Below are 21,727 nucleotides of genomic sequence, written 5' to 3' on the forward strand. Positions count from 1 at the left end.
ACAAAAAAAGTCCCCCGCCTGACATGGAGGAGGAACTGATGATGGAAGCCTGATGTCTACCCAAGAAAAGGGAAGAAGGTGGTCTTTTCCCCACTTCTCTCTTTTCCTTTGATTGTAAAACTGTAGCCCACTAAGTTCTTGGGGCACGGCACCCTCTAATTAGCCCGCCTGTAAGCCTCACAAGCATCCTATTCTACAAGAATCCCTTCTTATCTATCACTTTGCCTCTCACTGAATTCTTTCTGCATTGAGACATAAAGAACCAGAGCTCCTCAGAGCCACCCAAAACACCACCTATCGGTTTCAGATTCCTTGGAATATTGGGATTTCTTTACCTACGAGACCATGTTATATACAGAGACAGACAGTTTTACTTCTTCCTTTTCAATCTGGATGACTTTTTTTTTTTTTTTTTTTTGTCCCACGTGCTCACACGGGTCTTTGTAAGAGGGAAGTGAGAGGGTCAAAGCCAGAAACAGGAGAGTGAGCCGACGCAGAGGCTGGAGGGATGGGTTTTAAGGATTGAGGGGGGGGCCACCAGCCAAGGAAGGTTCTGCCTCTAGAGGCTGGAAAAGCCCAGGACGTGGATTCCGCCCCCCTCCAGAGCCTCCATGAGGACCCAGCCCAGGCAACGTCGTGATTTTAGCCCAGACTTCTCACCTCCAGAGCTGCAGGAGAATAATTTTGTGTTGTCTTAAGCCCGGAGGTTTGCAGTAATTTTTTTTTCTTTTTTTTACAGCAGTTGTTATAGCAGCAAGAGGAAATGCATACGCCTCCCAGGGAGGGAGTCCAAAATGGAAAGGGTCTACCAGCAAACATGCCAGGCTCACGGGCTCCTGACCTCACCCTGCTTTGCTCCGTCTCCAAGAAGCTGCCCAGCTCCCGGGAGGGCAGGCCCAGCTCAGCAGCCCTGCACGGCTTCCTTCCATGTGAGAGAGAGGAACTCTGTAAGTCCTGGGGCACTGCTACGTGGACTTCTGTTCCTGGCCGGTGGGCCCTGGCCCTAACTGACACGACGGCACAGGACACAGCACCAAAGCTTCCATCTGAATGTCACAGGCAGAAACAAAGGAGAGCTGGTGAAAACACACGCGGTGCTGCTGTGCAGAGAAGCTGGAGAGAGGAAGGCTGGGGGCCCTGAGCTCACCCCTGCCCCCGCTCCGGGGCGGTCAGTTCACAGGGTGGGCGGTGGGCAGGCAGATGCATCAAGCTGTCTGATCTTAGCTTGGAGTCACTTCTTAGATCAGGATGAGGGGTGCCCGCAGGACCGGGAGCACGGAGGGTGGGGGCGGGGGCACTGGGTGCGCAGAGGGCACTGGAGGGGTGAAGGCTGGGGACCCTCAGTATCAACCGTGACACCTCGTTTTGTCTCGGGCTGGCAGGACCGCACTGCAGTAGGTAGACTGTGTCGTCCTGCCTGGGACCCTGCAGGCCTCAGCGGGTGCTTTTTTGTTTTCCTCATCACACTCCCACGAAGTAACCTGGGAGGAATCGCCGGCTGGTTCATGTTCACGTTCATCCTCGTCCCACCCCAGCGCCACACCTCAGCAGCCCCCGCGTCGTGCCCGAGAGGGCCCCGCGGCTGACGACAGCAGGTGCATTTGAGGGAAGAGACCCCACTCCACCCTTCCAAAGCCTCGCCCCGCCCCAGAGGATTCAGACCCTGGTGGGCTTCTGGCATCAGGGACATTAGTTAAAATGAAGGTTTCCAGGTCTCTCGCCCAGGAAGTCAGGCCCCGCAGGCCTGGGCTGGGGCCCGGGAGCCTGCATTTCAATTCCCTTCCTGTAGACCTGACCACACCCTGGGTCACTTGAACGATCAGTCTTCTGGGTCACTTGGCGAGGCTCCAGGACCCAGTCTGGAAACACTAGCCCCGGGGCCGGGCCATGGTGGGGATGTTTTGTAGAGGTGATTACCGCCTAGGATCAGGTGGCTTTAAGTGAAGGAGATGACCTTCCCTAAGGTAGGTGGGCCTCCCCCAGGCAGCTGAAGGCCTTGAGAGCAAACGGGGACATTTCCCAGAGAAGGAGGAACCCTCAAGACTGTGGCCTCCGCTCCCACCGGATTGTCCAGCCTGCCGGCTGCCCTAAGGCTTCTGTCCCTATAGCAACCCCACAATCTCATGGGCCAGTTCTCCAAAACCAGTCTCCTAGTGGATTCTCCTGCTAGTTCCCTGGAGAGCCCCGACTGGTACAGAAGCCCAGCGCGCTGTCGGGAGTTTCAACAGATCATTCCATGGGAAGATTCTAGAACGGTGCCAAGCACAGAGCAATTGCCCCACGGATGTGACCCGTCGCAGCTGCCGTGTGCTGGGGACAAGCCGTCGTGGTCTCTGTCCTTGGGGACCTCTCCCTGAGATGGTCCCTGGCTCCAGCAACCACACAGGTGTCTACGGGCCCAGCGCAGACACCTGGGGGGTGTCTCTGAAAGGTGAGTGAACATGAGTGTGGGCGAGAGCTGCATGGCGGGGGAGTGGGAGGTCCTGGTGGTCTGGGGCACAGGGCCAGGAGGCCCTGGTGAGAGGGGGAGGACAGGGTCTGACCACCAGGACAGCCCCCAGCCCTGCTCCTGTCTCCCAGCCTTCTGCGGTCACCTTGATCTCCCCGTCCACCGCCCTTCTGGCCTCCTGGCCTCCCGTCCACCCATCTCCATGGCCTCCCCCTGTGCTGTGGCCTGCCCTCTTCTCGTCCCTGCCCCGGGTCCCAGCCACGGCGGCTGCAGCAGCTCCGCTGTCCCAGGGGGCCCGTGCAGCCCCGGGGGGCCGGCCACGCTCAGCTGTCCCTCCCGTGCTGTCAGCCTCACCCAACCCCTTCACCCTGTCTGAGTGCGTTTGGGCTTCTGTAGCCAGAGACCGGGCGGGCCTAACAACGGACATTCATTCCCCACAGTGCGGAGGCTGGAAGCCCCAGATCACAGCACAGGCAGATTTGGTGTCTGGTGAGGACCCGCCTCCTGGTTTACAGAGGGCCGTCTTCCCACTGTGTCCTCACATGGGGGAAGGGGCAAGGGGTCCCTCCTATAAGGGCCTTCATTCCATTCATGGGAGCGCCACCCTCCTGACCTGATCACCTCCCAAAGCCCCCCCACTCCTAACACCATCACATTGGGGGTTAGGATTCAACACATGAATTCCAGGGGGACACAGACACTGAGCCCACAGAACCGCCATCATCTTCCCTCTGCACAGACACGTGCTGGCCTCACTCCTGTTCACACACACTCAAGCCCCACTGTCTGTTCCCCCGCTTCCCTCCACCATCAAGCTTCGGGCGGGGGTGGTGCTGGTCCTGCCTCCTCCGGGCCCCCCCACCCCCCGCATCCCAGTCCCACTGAGGACCCCTGGCCACATCTTCACTTGATACGTAGCCAGTGAGCTCCAGGAACTGAATTTCTCATCGTGTTAACTTTAACAGGAATGCACGTAGCCACATGAAGCTAGTGGCTATGGGGGGACAGTGTGGTCCTAAAACTGGGTTCACCTCTGTGTAACTTACCTCCCTACTCCAGAAAATGCTCCATGGCTTTCCTTTGCCTTTAGGGGAGATGTCAATACAAAGCAGTAACCTTCACATGGCACGTAATGTGTGCCAGGTGTTGTCCTGCAGGCCTAACCTCATCTGATTTTCCCAACAAGCCTCCGTTCACAGATGAGGGCCTGAGGGACAGAGGGTTAGGAATGTGCCACGAAGGCGGGTCCTCAGCAGGGCTCACAGGGCTGCAGGAACCAGACGCCGCCCACCTCCCTGCCCCGGGTCCAATTCTGTTCCCAAAAGGCTACGTTGAATTCATAACCCCAGGGAGCTATGAGTGTGACCTTATTTGGAAATACGGTCTTTGCAGATGCCACCAAGGTAAGATGAGGCCACACTGGAGAAACGTGGGCCTTAATCCCACATGGCTTCGTCCCTGCAGGAAGAGGGCAGACACAGCCGTGGGGGAGACGGCCCGTGCCAACAGGCAGAGATGGGAGTGATGTGGCTGCAGGCCAGGGGACCCCAGGGCTGCAGGCGACCCCTGAGCCAGAAGAGGCAGCAAGGATCCCCCTAAAGGTTCCGAGGGAGCATGATCTTCTGGCAAGTTCCCCAGAACCGTGAGAGAATAAATTTCTGTTGTTTTAAGCCCCCCCGGGGGTGGGATTTGTTGAGCAGCCCCAGAAACTGATATACTCACTTCCGAAGCCACATCCCCTCCACCCACCTCGAGCAGAAAGCAAACCCCTGGCTCTCCCTTCCTCTGCTGTGGCCTGGGATTTCACCTTTTCCCTCCTCTAATGTTTTTGTTTTTGTTTTTTAGTGTTTTTTTTGGCGGTACGCGGGCCCCTCACCGTTGTGGCCTCTCCCGTTGCGGAGCACAGGCTCCGGACGCGCAGGCTCAGCGGCCACGGCTCACGGGCCCAGCCGCTCCGCCGCACGTGGGATCTTCCCGGACCGGGGCGCGAACCCGCGTCCCCTGCATCGGCAGGCGGACTCTCAACCACTGCGCCGCCAGAGAAGCCCTGGATGATTTTTATTTCATTTTCTTGCCTAATTTCCCTGGTTAGAACCTGCAGTACAATGTTGAATAGAATATTGTTGTCTTATTCCTGATCTTAGGGAGAGAGCATTAAGTTTTTCACTGAAAGTTTTCATTTATAAGTAGGAGGTCAGCTGTACGTAGGTATTGTGTAATGTCTGTTTTCAAGTTGAGGAAATTCTCCTCCATTACTAGTTTTCCGAGAGTGTTTATCATGAAATGGTGTTAAATTTTGTCAAATACTATTTCTGAATACAGTATTATAATCAGGTGACTTTTTTCTTTAGCCAGAAAATAAGGTGATTGTATTGTTTGATTTTCAAATATTGAAACAGAATGCATTCCTGGAACACAACCACCTTAGTCTTTGTGTTTAATTATTTTAAAATACTGCTAAATATCTATTTGCCAAAATTTTGTTAAAAACTTTGGCCTCTCAATTCATGAATGATATTGGTTTGTGGTTTTCTTTCAGGCACTGTTGCTGGTCTTGTTTGCTATCAGGATAATATTTTCGTTCATGGGCAATCTTTAACTTTCAGTTGGTTTATTAGACCAGTTACATTGAATGGTATTATTACTATATTAAGGTTTAATAAGTCTGCCATTTTATTTTTTTGGTTTTTATTTATTCTATCTGTTTTTCAGTCTCTAGCTACTTTCTCCCTGTATTATTATAAGTTATTTGAACATATTTTATTTTATTATTTCTTTATTTTTTTACATGAACATATTTTAGAATTCCATTTTGATTTATCTGTGGTGTTCTTGAATACATCAACCTTATAATAAGCCTTTTTAGTTGTTGTCTAGATATTACATTATATACACAGATATCAAAGTCTGGTAGTTTTTTTATTTTACCAATTCCAGTTAAGTATAGAAAAATTACTTCCCTTAACATTTCTTACCCTCTCCATTTTTGATATAATTGTTTTAAATATCTCCTCTAATATATTGAGAACCACATTAGATAGTGATGTAATTTTTCAACCGTCAAAAAATTTTAAAAACTCAGAGGGCTCCCCTGGTGGTGCAGTGGTTGAGAGTCCCCCTGCCGATGCAGGGGACATGGGTTCGTGCCCTGGTCTGGGAAGATCCCACATGCCGCGGAGCGGCTGGGACCGTGAGCTATGGCCGCTGAGCCTGCGCGTCCGGAGCCTGTGCTCCGCAACGGGAGAGGCCACAGCAGTGAGAGGCCCGTGTATTTTTAACTCTGATGTTTTTTATGCCTTTCTGATGTTTCAAAATTCCTTCATTTATCATTTCCTGTTTAGAGAAGTTTCTTCAGCCAAATTTTATGGTAGGTGTATGCTGGAGACAAATGGATGGATGCTTTAAAATCTTTGCATGATAATTCTAACATCTATATTACCTTGATGCCGGGATTGTTGATTGTCTTTTTTCATTCCATTTGATATTATCCTAGTTCTTGTAATGATAAGTGAAATTTTATTGGAACCTGGACATTTTGGTGTTATAAGACTCTGAATCTTACTTAAGTCTTGCTTTATCAGTCAGGCCTCCTATGAAACTCTTCTGGCGAGTGAAGAGAGGATGTTGCCTCACTATTGCCTGGTGGGAATAGAAGTCAAGCTTCTCCACTCTGGCTCCACTGACTCAGTAGGGGAGGGTCTCCTTGTTACCACTGGGCAGGACTTGGGGTTCTGACTCTCCACTAGGACTCTGAAAACACTGCCCTAGCTGGGAGGGGAGAAACACCTCCATTTCAAGGAGATCTCAAAGAATGTTTACTTATATTGATGACATCAATGATCAGAGAGGTCCTACCTTCTGAAATGTCATTGCCCTGGGTATGTTCATGTACAATTCCATCCCCAAATTAGATCCATCCCATGAGAGCTGGAGAAAGAGATCCAGAGCCAGTAGTGTACTGGAGCCATCTCCACTGTATGATAAGACCATTCTTCCCAAATTCATATTTGGTGACATCTCATTGGTAGCTTAAAATTGATGATGTGGGCTTCTAATTTTTCTCAGATACGCCAGTGTTAAATATTTACAAGCACAGAATTACTGTCTCCTACTCCAATAAAATGGACTTGAAATAGGAATTTGAGAAAAATTAGGTTTTCATTTCTTGCATACTTGAGCTGTAGAATTGAGGGACAAATCTGCTACCCTTTACTTCATACGGGTAATGACATATAAATGAAACTTTGGGAGCTGTAACTTTAGTTCACAGTTTTTCAGTACTATACACCAAAATTATTTTACCTTAGATCTTCAGGGAGAAAACGTATTTAAGTGAAAATTTTATGTAATGCTTAGATTATTTTGATAACCCTTCTAAATGACCATCTGACTATGAGATTAGTGCTCAGACAGAATCTCTCTTCATTTACTTAACACTTATTAAATAAGTACTTATGGGGTGCTTATTATGTGACTGAAACTGTACTGTTTGTGTTGGACAGAGAAAAGACAACGAATAAGTGAATTTATTTAATTTGCTGAAGCAAATAAATGAATCTATTTAATTTGCTTAATTAAATAAAGGCTACAATGAAAATAACATGGGATGATGTAAAATACAGTGATTTGAGAATGTTCTACAACTGAGTGATCAGTGAAGAAATCTCAAAAGATATATCTATCTTTGAACTGAGACTTGAATAACAAGCAAAAGACATCTATGTTGAAAATTCAGGGCAAATGTGTAAGGGTGAAATGTGTAAAGACAGATTTTACTAGTCAACACATATAAAACTGTAATATGACTCTCTCAGAAAATAGTGCCTCAATATCACAATATAAAAACAGTAGAGATTGCCTTTTTAGTTATCTTTCTACCTCCCAGCTTTCCAATGAAGCATATCACACACTATGGTTAACCTGAAGGTCTTCAATTCCATATTAGCTCACTTTACATTTGGCTTTTATTTGTTAAAACAGTTTTTAATACATGCTCCAAGTTATATGACAAATATATTTTGCCTTGAAATAATTATCATTCCATTGTAACTTAAAAAAAATTTTTTTTTCTTTAACCAGATTGTGGTTTATGCTCTTGGCCACTGCATTCTCCACTATTTGCAAGAGAATATGTAATTATTAAAACTTAATACAATCACTGAATTGATTCTTCAAGGTAAATTTGCCTTTTATCTACTTTCATGTGGTAACATTATCACAACAGGTAAAAAGCTCCAGCTAAAGACAGCACATTTAAGTATGGAGCTGCTTTTCCTGATGTATAATACAGTTACAATCTGTGTTCATATAGGTCAGACATCAATATTTGTGATGTTGGTAATTAAAATTAATAAAATGATAAAAACCCATTGTACTGTTAGATAAAGAAAAGGTTAAAAGAAATTTAGACCAGAGCTACCATAATTTCCACTTGGATCTCTATGTGTAAGTGACTTTTGCTATACTATCTTCTATGGAATTTGAGAGGAAAACTGTTCTTGTTTACTTAATATCACTTATTAATATTAATTCACCAGTAATTCCAAGACACATACTTAAATTACTTCATTGTTTACTTGGAACCCCAAGCTTCCATGGTTTTTGTTTTGTTTTGTTTTGTTTTGTTTTGCGGTACGCGGACCTCTCACTCTTGTGGCCTCTCCCGTTGCAGAGCACAGGCTCCGGACGCGCAGGCTCAGCGGCCATGGCTCACGGGCCCGGCCGCTCCGCGGCATGTGGGATCCTCCCGGACCGGGGCGCGAACTTGTGTCCCCTGCATCGGCAGGCGGACTCTCAACCACTGCGCCACCAGGGAAGCCCCCACGTTTTTTGACAACTGTAAAATGGACCGCCCAAGTAGCCTTATATTTTATATTCATATTAAAAGTTGCACAGAAACACCCCGAAAGCAACCACCTCTTTGAAATGTAAGCACACACACAGAGGACTTCCTGATATAGCCCTCAGTATCACTGAGAGACCATCTCCTAAATTAGTTTCTGGAAGAGAGCAATTCTTTACCTTCAATAGTGAGAACTCACCTGATCGCACAGGAAGCTATTGTTTTTAGTGCCAACTTTATCACAGTCACAGGGTTTGCAAACATCTATGGCTGAAGGATCTGCACCAACTTGTCGGAAAAAGTAATCCTTACACAGCTCACAGTTCCTCCCTGCATCGGGGAAAGGTTATGCATTATGACTTCCAATTCATTAAAATCAGCTGCATAATTCAAAATTAAAGACTGTATTCCTCTGAGGGAATTCTATAATTTTAGGGATGTCCATTTTAATGCACCTTTCATCTCTACCTGCCAATTTAGTGATCCACAGCATATGAAACAATGAACCTCTTACAAACTGTGCTTTCTACTTCATTAAACTCCCATCTGTTATATAACACCACACTTCTAAAAAGCTGTGCTTTGTAGGGGCCCATACATTTTGAAAGAGTTTGTTTCCAAACTTAAAATTCTTATTTCTAGGACCAGGTACTGCATCTAAACCAAATATGAGAAATTTCTACATTCGTGGTAGATGATAGCTCTACAGGTGGAAGCAAAGAAGCATGTATTATCCAAATACTTTTCCAGAACTAAATCTTATAAAGTAGAAGACTGCTTTTAATGTAATTTACTATTTCATAGTTAATGTGATTAAAAGCAAATGCTTCTGTTAGTACTTATGGCCATTATTTTTCATTTCAAATATCAAAATAGAATTTTATATTTAGCTCCATCAAATAAATTTCATATTCAATATTAGAATATCTTGACACGTTAGAAATATGAGGTAATTCCTATTGTTTACAATTTTTTATTCAGAAAATTTCCCTTTCCATTTTATATAAGAAAGCAATCTAAACTACAGGGAGTTTCTAAACTAAATGTGAGTAGCATATCAGATCACTGAAACTGAAATAAAACTGAAGGCTATCAATTCCCCCTTTAAACATGATGCACTCTTCCTCAAATATTGCTGAGACTGGCCCAATATTAGAAAACTATGAAAACAACTTAATCAAATGAAAAACTCACACTCTAATGGATCTTGGCTGTGGACAAATTAAATGGATTTATAATATGTCTAGAATATTTCCATTTCTATATGCTGAGGACTCCCAAATTTATATCTCCAATCTGAAATCTCTCCTTTATTTATCATTCAATGAATATTTACTGAGTGATTACCATGTTCCAAACTCTGTGCTAAGGGCTGAGGAAAATACAAACTGCACCCTTTTCACAGAGTTACCTTGTAGTCTAGCAGGTAGGATGAATCCTAATTAAATTATTACAGGAATAAATATATATTTACAAACTGTGATAACCATAAGATGCTACTAAAGTGTACAGATTATACTGATCCTCTCTGAAGCATCATGGAAGTCCTTTCTTTAAGAAAGGAGCTTCAGAACTGTGCTTCTGACTGCCCCCAAAGAGAGTTTCTTCTTTGTTTCTTAGAGACACACAGTGAACTTGTCCAAAACAGAACTTGCCATCTTCTCCTTCAATTTGATCCTCCTGTATTTCCCATCTCAATGGCTGGTACCAACGTTGATCGTGTTGCTCAAACCGGAATGTTAGGCATAAGTCTTGACTCTTCTTCCTTCCCTTACCTACGCTCTGCACCTTGCTCGGAAAATGCTGTCACTGTCTACCCTAAGCGTCTACTGGATCCGCTCATCTCTATCCACACCACCTTAAATGTTTTCCCGCATAATTTCTCATCTGGACCATTGCAATATCTGACTAACGTTTTTTCCCAAACCACTTTTGACCCTCTTCAATCCATTCTCCACTTTATAACCAGATGGGTCTTTGAAAAACACAAAATTCCTTTCCTTAAGTGCCCTGAAATGGCATGTCCTTAACCTTAGGATAGAAGCCAATCTCTTTATCATGGTTTAGAGAGCCCTCCAGGATCCGGGCTCTGCCTTTCTTCCTAGTGCCTTTTCTAACAATCAGCCATTTGCACTTTCAACAGTTCTTCAAGGGTGCCATGTTTCTCTCTCCTCTAGGCCACTGCACAACTGTTTCTCTTACTGGAAAACTCTGTTCTCGCTCCTAATCCCCAACCCCACTCCTTCACCTGGTTAACTCCTACTATACTTCCCCATCTTAGCACTCATCAGGCAACTTTTTAATTGTTCCTTTAATAGGCTGCCTTTACCACCATGTAATAATCCATACAAAGACAAGAAAATTCATCATCTTGTTAATCCTTATATTCCCAGCACCTAGCCGAGAGCTTGTCCCACGTTAGGTTATCAATAATTATCCAACAAATTCATTCATGCTTCAGAGTAGCACACTTTCAAACCCATCAGACTTGGGCCATTATATTTTACAAATTCAGACATTGTCTATTTCTGCTTTTAACATGTCAGCCTTTCAGAAAATAGCAATTTTTCAATGACTAGTCAAAATGCTGGATGGTTTTGGGGACAAGACTCTAATAACTATTTTATGCATTTAATGAACATTTTTAAAAAGAGTATTCCCTGATTACTAGAGTCCATGCCAAATATGAATGATTGTAAACCTCTCTGCATGGGAATCCAGACATAATGGAAGATCAGGGGTCACAGAGAAAACTTATTTCGAGGATATATATACTCAGAATAATACAGTAATTCCTGATGTATCCAAAATATATCCATGATCTAATCAAATGATGTGAACTTATTTAAAAAGAAAAAAAACATTTTCCTGAAAATATATAGTCTAAGACTAGAGTGTTATATCTGAAAACTACCTAATCATTTGGAACATGAAGATTCAGTAAACCAGAGTGGTTTTCATACTTAATGGTATGAAAGCACTTTCTTAAATAAGATAGCAACAACATAATTTAAAATAATATGCATTATATATAGAAGCACATGGGCTTCAAGACCAAGTCAGCTTCTCTTATTTGTGTTATTTGCTAGCTACCTGTAGTGTTATGCTCACAGTCATCACAAACTCCTCCACCTCCTCTGTGGTGTTCAAATGGAAAGGGATCCACTGAGATGTTGTAGTGGCAGCTTCTGGAATGGCTGTTGCATTCACAGGGCTTACAATTGAAGGTGTGAACTTGATCACTTTGGCGAAAAGGCTTGTCATTATAAAGAGGCAGGCAGTGATCACACTAGAACAATAAAGTAATATCAGAATGATAAATATATAAAGCTGTGCTTTGTTTCTTTTTACTTACATATCCGGCACTTTCACTAGACAGAAAGCTAATATCAAAGAGTTGAAAGTCAGCAACTACTGTATTTTTACAAGTGTTTTATAAATCATAAATTAGCATATTACAGTCATGGTAGTGCAGAATTGTAAAAGTGACAATGCAAGCTGAAACCATTTAAAGTGATCTTAATAACCAGTGGGGAAAATTATGATTGTTCCACAATCTGAAATTTTTTGTGAAAACATTAAAAGCTTGACTTCCAAGTCCTGGTTCCACAAGTAAAGAGCTTGGAATTGCCACTCCATCATAACAAAAAATAAAAAGTTGAACAGACTGAAAAATCAACAACTCTCCCTGGATCCCTAAGTGGGGGACACAGGGCAAACATCTGTCCCCAAGATTGGAGAGACAGGCAAATAAAGGGAGTCTCAGCTATAGGATCAAAGACACTAGCAGAAACTTCCATGGGAACCAATGCTGGGCTAGAAAATCTGAATTATAATTGATATATTGCTGGAAGTTCACCGTGAACAAGCCTGATAATTGAGAACTCCAGGGTAGTGTAGTTATAAGGGGCCCTCCCCATTCTGTGAGATTTTCTTCCAGCAGCTCGACCAGGTTCTCACAGTAAATGAACTCAGGGGAAAGTCCCCAGGTGCTTCTGGCAGAGGGAGAAGAAAGGAAGCATTTCGAAGTACATCAGAGCACTCTGTTCTTAACGATATCTGCCTCAGGATAAATTACTCAACCAGAGCCTAATGGACCTACAGAAAGGAAATACTCAACTCCAGCCCCCTCTAGTCACTCTATCCCACCTAAAGGGGAGGTGGGCAGAGGGGACAAAGAGGCACACATGAAGTCCACAGTCCAGAGGCAAAGGCTTACTAAAAGACTGAAAACTAAAGGGAAATAGAAAATAGTAAAACTAACATTTAATAATCATAAGACTATAGAACACTTGCCCTCCCCTCACTCCTCACCAGCACATTGCTAAAAACCTATTTACAACAGTTCCTCTCACCTGGCACATCATGTCTGGCTTTCAAGAAAAAAATTACAAGGCATACCAGAAGGCAAACAACACAATTTGAAGAGAAAAAGCAAGCATCAGAACATGACAGAGATGTTGATGTTAAAATTATCAGGCAAGGAATTTAAAAATCACAGCATGCAAGAACAGATGGGCAGTATAAGCAGAGTGAATGGAAATTGTACAAAAGAACCAAAAAGAAATGCTAGAGATCAAAAACACTGTACCAGAAATGAAGAATGCCTCGGATGAGCTTAGTAGTAGACTGGATAAGGCTCGGGAAAGAATCTCTGAGCTAGATGATATACCAATAGAAACCTCAAAAACTGAAAAGCAAAACGAACGAAGACTGAAAAGTCAGAACAATCCAAGGACTGTGGAACAACTACAAAAGGTGCAACATACGTATAATGGGAAGGAAATGAGAGGGAGAATGGAATAGAAGAAATATTTGAAACAATAATAACTGAGAATTTCCCCAACTTAATGTCAGACACCAAACCACAGATCCAAGAAACTCAGAAAACGCCAAGAAAGATAAATGCCAACAAACAAACAAAAAACCCCACTATACCTAGGCATATCATTTTCAAACTACAGAAAATCAAAGATAAAGAAAAAATTCAGAAAGAGAAACCAAAGTTAAAATACACCTAACCTATATAGTAACAAAGAATTATATCTAACTTTTCCTCAGAAAACATGCAAGCAAGAAGAGAACTGTGTGAAGTATTTAAAGTGTTGAGAGGAAAAAAAACTACCAACCTAGAATTCTGTACTCTGCAAAATTATCTTACAAAAGTGAAGGAGAAATAAAGACTTGTCAGACAAACACAAATTGTGACGATGTGTCGCCAGTAGACCCTACTTGCAAGAAATGTTAAAAGAAGTTTTCTAGAGAAAAGGAAAATAATATACATCAGAAACTTGGATCTACATAAAGGAAGAGTATCAAAGAAGGATAAGTAAAGATAAAACTGTAAAAACTTCCTATCAGTTACAAATGTAAAGGGAAATAGAAAATAGTAAAACTAACATTTAATAAACTGTAATTTAACATTAGAAACTTTGAGAATTATTTTCCTTGTAAAAAATCATTATCTTGAATAATGCTTGCTTTCTTATTCTGTAAATTTCCATATTGAGCAAGCATCTTTTCTAAGCCTTGAGAACTGTCATACTCCTTTCTAAGTATGGATCAGCCTGCTTCCAACATTTTCATGTTTTTGCTCTCACTGATGTGCAATATCTCTGAGATTCCTTTAATGTAAAGTTTTTGTTGGCATCATTTCCTCTAGGACATCTTTACCTAGTCATCACAACCAGTGTCCTCATTTATGCTAAATTCACATTCATTAAGTTGCCCTGGCTGCATATAGAAAGTATTCCAAATGGTGACAGTGCTCAGCTATTTGTTCTCTAAAAAGAAATGTTTAATTGAAATTTCCCTCACAAAACATTCTTTCTTTCCATCTTTGTTGGCCAATTCTTCTTTTTGGAATATTCATATTTATAAAATGTCACATGGGTTTATCACTTAAAAAGAGGTTAGACCACTACAAGCTTCTCTGTGAACGAACTGATTAACGGATGTGCACTGACCAGTCACCAACAGAGTGAAAGAAGCTCCATGATTGGTCACTGAACATGATGTGCAACAGTTATATATATAATTTGTAGACTGACAAGCCAGCAGCAAAACCTGTATTTTATGAAATTACTTACCGGTAATATACCATGATAACTAATATTTGAACCATGTTTTTAGAGGATTGGTGTTTAACTAAAACAGACCTGTTATGTACTGGATCAATTAAAGCTAGAAATGTTTTTTAATTAGTGCTTTTAGCATCTAATATACATACAATTTATGGACAAAGCAAAATTTATTCCATAGATTAAGGAACTATTCATGGGAACTGTGTTAAAATTTTAGCGTAATTATGTACTTAATAAAAGTAATACTATCCTTTTCATAAAATAAATGAAGTAGAAAATAAAAATCACTGATAATTCAACTGCCAAATAATAAGCTACAATATTTTAATTTTTTCAAACCTTATATGTATTTTTTTCCTTTTCCTCAAAATTAGGAATACACAAAAACACACATATACACACATATAACCCATACTATTACATAGTCTCTTATCATTAAATATCATGAATTTTATTGCATTCTTTATCCTATTATTCATAAAATAACTTATTTAGCCAGTCTGCAACTACAGCAGAAACACTTTGCTTCTTCTAATTTTTTGTTTTTCTTGTGGATATTTCCTTAACAAAATTATAAGTGATAAAGTTGTATCATAAGAATGTAAATATTTTAAAAGATTTTGTGAAACATGACCACTTTCTTCTCGAAAAATTAAACTAATTTATAATCCCACAAGTAGTATCTGAGAATGTCCATTTTCTTGTGTTCTGCTCAACTAAAGTCTATGATCATCTCTTCACTATTTTGATTTTAGAAAAGAATCAATCACTGTTTCAGTATGTATGTTGTTGATTACTAGTAAGGTTTTATATTTTTCATCTAGTTTTGATAAAATATAATACTTTTGTGAGAAAATTGCTCATTTTTATTTTGCATATTCAGTTTTTCTTATTCCTTTCAAATATATTTTCATATATTAGGTACATTTTTCTTTGCCTGCCAAATAGTGAGGATTTAGTTCATAATTTTCAATATATACTTATATTTTATTTTCTTTTTCTACTTTACTTTTACATTATTGGCCAAAAATTTTAGCACCATAGTTAATAAGTATGCCACAGTGGTGACCGTGGATGTATTTGTATTATTTCTGACTTTAATGGAAATGTCTTTAATATTACAACTTTTATAATGATGTTGACTATTGATTTTAGGTAGATGATCTTTATCACTTAAAAGGAGAAATCTCTATTCCAAAATAAACAAGGCGATTTTATATAAAAACTAAATATTGTCAATTTTATTAAATGTTCTGAATCAACTGACCTGTTGAACTGAAAAATTATGTTATAGGTTAAGAGGTTAACTAAAATCTATGCTTGCATTCTTAGAATAAACTCAACATCATTAATGGTAAATAATGGTTAAAGTTATGTAGGATTTCTGCATTTATAGTCATAAATTCTATTGCTCCATGTTTTTATACAGACATTAAAATAAATAAAACCTTAAAACTTTAATAAGGAATAAATATGTATTTGTATTTATCAGGTTAATTTCAATGTCTGAATGAACAAATTTTCATTTTGTACACTAAAACCTATTATAGTTTGTCAAGTTACACTGCATTTAAATTATGATTGATTCTAGATAAGATTTGAAATAAATATGTACATACCAATAAATATGTACATTCTTACCCTTTTTTTTTTTTTTGGCTGTAAAATACTTAATGTGACTTCTGAAAGTACCCAACTTTTTCCACAGTCACATACATAAATTAGGAACCAGAAGAGTCAAACCATGTAAAATAAAGTATCAAAAAGTCTCCCCATATGTTCACAATAATAGTCCTTTGTTTTTTTTAATTAACATTTTTTAAAACTATTTTGATATTTTGGACAACAAATGTCATTCCCTTTTTCTATTTTCTGCAATAAGTATCTACTATTTCAGAACAGTTTGACATATTTCATAATTATTATTGGAACAAACTCTAGTTTTTTTCCAGTATTTCTTTTGCCCTACTAGTTCATGGCTGAACAATTTCTTCCCTTAATATTTTTAAATGTAGAAAGAAAAAATATAAGAATGTAACTGTCCAATGTGCTGTTCTTTTATGGTATGCTGAAAAGTTTAGCATGAAAACGCATTGAGTCTTTCTACTTAGCTGAGGAGGAAAAGAAAAAAGAGAAGAGAATGAGAATGTAAATATGAAGTCAGTTTTCATGTCAGGTAAGGCTGCATTCTAATTATTGACAAAGTATGCACGCTTACCTTTTGGCCTATTAAAAGAATCGGTATCATATTTGTCTTGGAATGAAGAAGACTGTCTTCCGCAAGATCGTTTATAACCCTTTGGGCTGGACAGCTGTCCCTCTTTTCTTCTCTCCCTGCACTCTATCAATACCTTGACCCTGCTCCTATCACTTTGAACTCAAATGATTGGTTTGCTTACATGTATCTTTCAGGAAACGCAAGCTACTGATTCTTATACTCCTGCAGTCATCCTCACAGTAGGAGTTTAATAGACAATTGCTAAGCTGCTAACTGAAAATTCACTTCTAATGATATTTATTTCCAAACAAAGTCATTCTTGAAAAACTTTAGACAGGGGTACAATGGGAACAATTAATAAACAGTAATGTTTGTGTAAAGTGTTCACAATTGCATGGTATTTGATGACTTGCAATAAACCACCTAAAAGTATAAAATGAAACACATTTTGTAAAAGATATGTAGCATTCAGTAGGGTATTGCCAACTATGGGTCTTTGGCCAAAAGAAATTAAAAGCGGCGGAATTGACCTCTCTAAGTTTTCTCTCATCAGCAATAACCATTTGTAAATCAATTTTATTTTGTATAGTCAAAAGTTAGAAATTAGGTATAGGCTGAAGTCAGACATCTTAGCTCAATTATTGGTACTGCCACTAACTGTGAAAAGTAACAGGAACTGCGTACTTTCTATGTTCTGGGAACTATATTAAGCATTTAAAATGAAATATTACATTGAGTCCTCTAGGCTTTGTATTATACGGTATCCCACATCTGATTTCTGTTCTTGATTTTGCTAGCCCTGTGTTTTTGTAGAATTAATTCTATCTCTTTAAGCCTTATTTTTCTCATCTAACATGGGGGGTAATAATTCCTGCCTCTTAGAGACGTTGTAAAGTCCAAGTACTTAGCAGAGTGTCTGTCACATCATAAGCCCTCAGTAAACATTGGCTACTACTTTATTGTTAGATTAGCAATTGAGGATCAAAGAGGATAATGTGAAAACTATCATTGAACAGTAAGTCCCTGAGTCTACCTTAACTCTGAATCTCAGATTCCTCATCTCTAAAAGGAAGGCAATGTAACACAACACCTTAACTGTTACTGACTCAAAATAATCTGAGGATAAGTGGCAGTATTTTAAAAATGATCTACAGCAGACAATAACACAACATTGTAAATCAACTATACTCCAATAAAAATTTTTAAAATAAATGAATAAATAATGCTCAACACAAAGCCTGGCACATACTATGCTTTCAAAATCTGGAAATTACAAGATGGAGGAGGAGGAATGAGAAGGACGAGCAGGGTAAAAATCCAACAGAGGTGTTGATCTCAAGTTCAAATGACACCAGCAGTATGCAAGACAGTCCCTATGTAATATATGGTCTACAACCATTGATAGGAGATTTTTGTGATCATAAACGTACTGGTCTGATTTAGACAAGGTAGCCTACAGAGTGGACCAAGGAGCAATTTATGACCAAAATGCATTTCTGGTTTATCATCTGTAGCTACAACTACTGAGGAGGTCCCATCTACACTTCATTCCTAGTAGCCGTCAGACATCACCAGAATATCATTTCTAGTAGCCCTGAGTGTGGATAAGAAGGATAGATGAATACTCACTCTTACCTCCTGGCTTTGGAGAAGAAAAATGCGCTTATTGCATTTTCTTCCCCAGGTCAATTAGCCATGCAATTAACCTAATTCCCAAAGGTTTAAAAACTCTATCCCAAGGTTTAGCAAAACCTTGGCTAAATGCAAAATTTTGCTTCAATGCCTGAAGCCTATTTTTTTTTTTTACTTCATTTAAAAGTATTCTTATTGACGTCTGTGCTCTCCCAATGATGGTGTTAATATTATTCAAGTTACACTTTCTTGCATAACTTGGTGGAAGTGATGATATGCAACCTGTGGTTCTGTCACACCGATTACACATGCAGTTTGTCTTCAACAAAGCAACTGCCGGCTGTTGGAGTTTGGGATGTTGCCTACATGAATTAGTGGAGTGAATCCAGCAAAAGCATTCCTTTGATATTCTTACGAACATTTATGCTTTTAGACTGTGATCTAAAAAGATTCCTTTGAGATTTTATCCTTATGGTCAACTTAAAAGCCATTATCAAGAAGCCTTTTTGTAAATAATACTGAACTGAATACTTTATTGATATTCTAAAGATACAGTCCTCGCTCCTTTAATGTTTAAAAACAAAGAGGAATTTGCCACTAACCTAATGGGTTGGTTTGGGTCTGACCAAGTAGTTGTTAGGTGGCTAGCCTTCTTTTTATGGACAATAAAAAACCTACAGAAATATTGGTAAGATTTTAGCCTTTTCTAGAGAAAGCAAGCATAGCTATCATTTTTCAACTCTCAATTTTTTTTTGGGAAAAAAAAAATTCTAACACTAGAGTGCAAGAATTTGTAGAAAGGGCCAGTACAGACAATATTTCTAGGATGGGATTTTGCCCACAGCTTTCAGGACAGCATATGTGTACATTCCACTGGACCCAACAGTTCCACTGGGGATTCAGAAAAGTACATTTTTTTTTTTTTTTTTTTTTTTTTTTTTTTAGCTTGAAAAAAACAGTTCTTACATGTGTTCATTTTCACCCAGTGTTTTCATATCAGCCTAATTTTTACTCACAAATGACTAATAAACAAAACTTTTTTTTTTTTTTGCTTCATACAGCTAATTCCTGTCTTCATAGTCTTGATAAGAGATCTGAACTTGAAGTTGGTTAAGAATCTCTTCACTTTTTACAGATAACTGTGACATCAGTTCAATTTCTATTGACCTTAAATTGTCAGTGGCTCCTACAAGATAAACTCTCTGTCAAGTAGCATGGTGTAGCACAGAATATTCTCAGGATGCTAAAATAAAGCAAACATATTTTCTATCATCATAGAAATTTAGGCAAGTTTCAATAAAGTTCATTAGATTTCATTATTAAAGAACTTAGAAGATTTTTTTTTTTAAATAATACACAATGTATTTATTTATTTATTTATTTATGGCTGTGTTGGGTCTTCATTTCTGTGCATGGGGCTTTCTCTAGTTGTGGCAAGTGGGGGTCACTCTTCATCGCGGTGCGCAGGCCTCTCACTATCGCGGCCTCTGTTGTTGCGGAGCACAGGCTCCAGACGCGCAGGCTCAGTAATTGTGGCTCACGGGCCCAGTTGCTCCATGGCATGTGGGATCTTCCCAGACCAGGGCTCGAACCTGTGTCGTCTGCATTGGCAGGCAGATTCTCAACCACTGCGCCACCAGGGAAGCCCCAGAAAAGTACATTTTTTAAAACTATTTGAGAAAGAATTTTTTTTATAATGTGGTCTTTATAATAGGAAAGAAAAGGATACAAGATAAATGTCCAAAAGTAAAGAAATGGCTGAAAAATATCATATATCTTCAAAGAAATATAATGCAACCATTCATAAGGACAAATGCAGGTAAGTATTTATAACACAATTTGATTTTTAAAACCAAGTGAAAAGTAGTATGTAGAGTGTAAGCCTATTTTCTAGATAAAGGTAGACTCATCTGTGAATATGAATACAGAGATACAACTTTAAGAAGACAGAGATAGATGACACAGATTTCTTTAGTAGAATATCAATAATAAAATATCTGAAAGGATGTAAACTATTTGCCAAGGTTGTCTAGGGGCGGTAGGGTTACAGATGACTTGCTTTTTATAACATTTCTCTCCACAGTGTGCATTTATTACTAATGTATTAAAAATTGTGTTCAAATAAAATGCAACTGCATGGATGATTACAAGAAAATTATTCATTATTTGCATCATTTGCATGTACCATTTTGCTAAGAAAAGCTAAGAAAATTAAAATGTTCTTATTTTATATTACACACAGATCAATAAGATACTACAGAGGAAATAACTCTCTTTCTGAGTATAATGTAGGCTGAAAGAGTACATGAATTACCAGTAAACAGAATATGATTTTTAAACGATAGAAAATTTTCAGAATGATGAGATTAACATATAGAAGCAAGGATTTTGAGAAATGGCAGCTTAAATTTCTGTTTTAAAGTTTGATTTAAAACATACACAACTATGGCACCTGGACACACATTTTGTCCTCTGATATTAAGGATGAAGCTGTGTTTTTATCATTTTATGTGGTTTCCAAAGACAGATAACAGAGAAGGAATACTCTGTAGTCTATTTTTTGGTTACAGCATTTCATAAAATTGTTACATTTTTCATCTTATAATTCTGTTTCTCACAACTCCTTTATGATAATACAAAGAATATCATGACAAAATGGAAGAAATAATAATTAAGGGCATGACGAGTAAATGTTTGAATTCTCACAATTATTTCTATCTTTTCCATTAATGACTTTTAAAGTTTCATTTAAAATCTAGAAATAGTTGTATATCTTATATTTTGGCTCTGAACCAAATGTTTTTCTACCTAACGTTCCCCCCGTCTCCAGTTGATCATTTGTCACTTTTGATTATGTTTCAGTTTCTTCTGTACCAACTGGATTCCCCCTGATATGTCCCTGGTTGTTCAAATTATAAGGTTAGACAATGGTTATAACAGGGTGAGGACCTTTATCAACTGACTCATTTCATTGCTTTCTGATAGCATCTTAAAGGCTACTAATCAACTCCCCTAAGTTGCAGCCAAATACTTTGACATGTTCAGGTAGACAAAGCACAGAATAATCACTGAATACAGAAGACACTGATGACATTTATTTTACTACATTATGTATTAATATTACACAATGACATTTCTCTCTTCTGGACCATTAAACTGGAATAGTGTTCTTTTGTTACTATTACAGACTAGCAAAGACAGTCTTTCAAAGATTATCCACAGGTCCAAAAGCACTTTTATCAACTCTACTCCCATCAGTCTCAATTTTGATCTACTATTGCCAGTATTTTAAATCTGATCCAAATTTACAGAAAAAGTACAAACATACATATAGTCCCATTTTCAAATATGTAACTATAGCAGCAACACATTTCTTCAGTCACTTATCCAGCAATCTTAAATGCTCATTATGTGTCTTTGAAGGAAGGAAGAAGAAAATGTCCTCTTAGCCAAAAATACATAAAGGCCATGGGAAGATGGGAGGTGGGTGGGGTCGTCCCACA

At 39.5% G+C, this 21,727-nt stretch overlaps 1 protein-coding gene across 1 annotated transcript in view; it reads right to left on the bottom strand.

The window, feature by feature from the left end:
* The window catches only part of USH2A (usherin), a 773,469-nt gene that overhangs the window by 640,800 nt on the left and 110,942 nt on the right, over nt 1-21,727 (bottom strand). Inside the window, exons 9-10 of the mRNA XM_007466317.1 lie at nt 11,385-11,580; nt 8,491-8,621 (exon numbers count right to left, since the gene is read on the bottom strand). Coding sequence (XP_007466379.1) covers nt 8,491-8,621; nt 11,385-11,580 — 327 coding nt within the window. The remainder of the gene's footprint in view (nt 1-8,490; nt 8,622-11,384; nt 11,581-21,727) is intronic.

This window comes from Lipotes vexillifer, unplaced genomic scaffold (genome assembly GCF_000442215.2).
Source record: "Lipotes vexillifer unplaced genomic scaffold, Lipotes_vexillifer_v1.1 scaffold139, whole genome shotgun sequence".
In the NCBI taxonomy this organism is placed as follows: domain Eukaryota; kingdom Metazoa; phylum Chordata; class Mammalia; order Artiodactyla; family Lipotidae; genus Lipotes; species Lipotes vexillifer.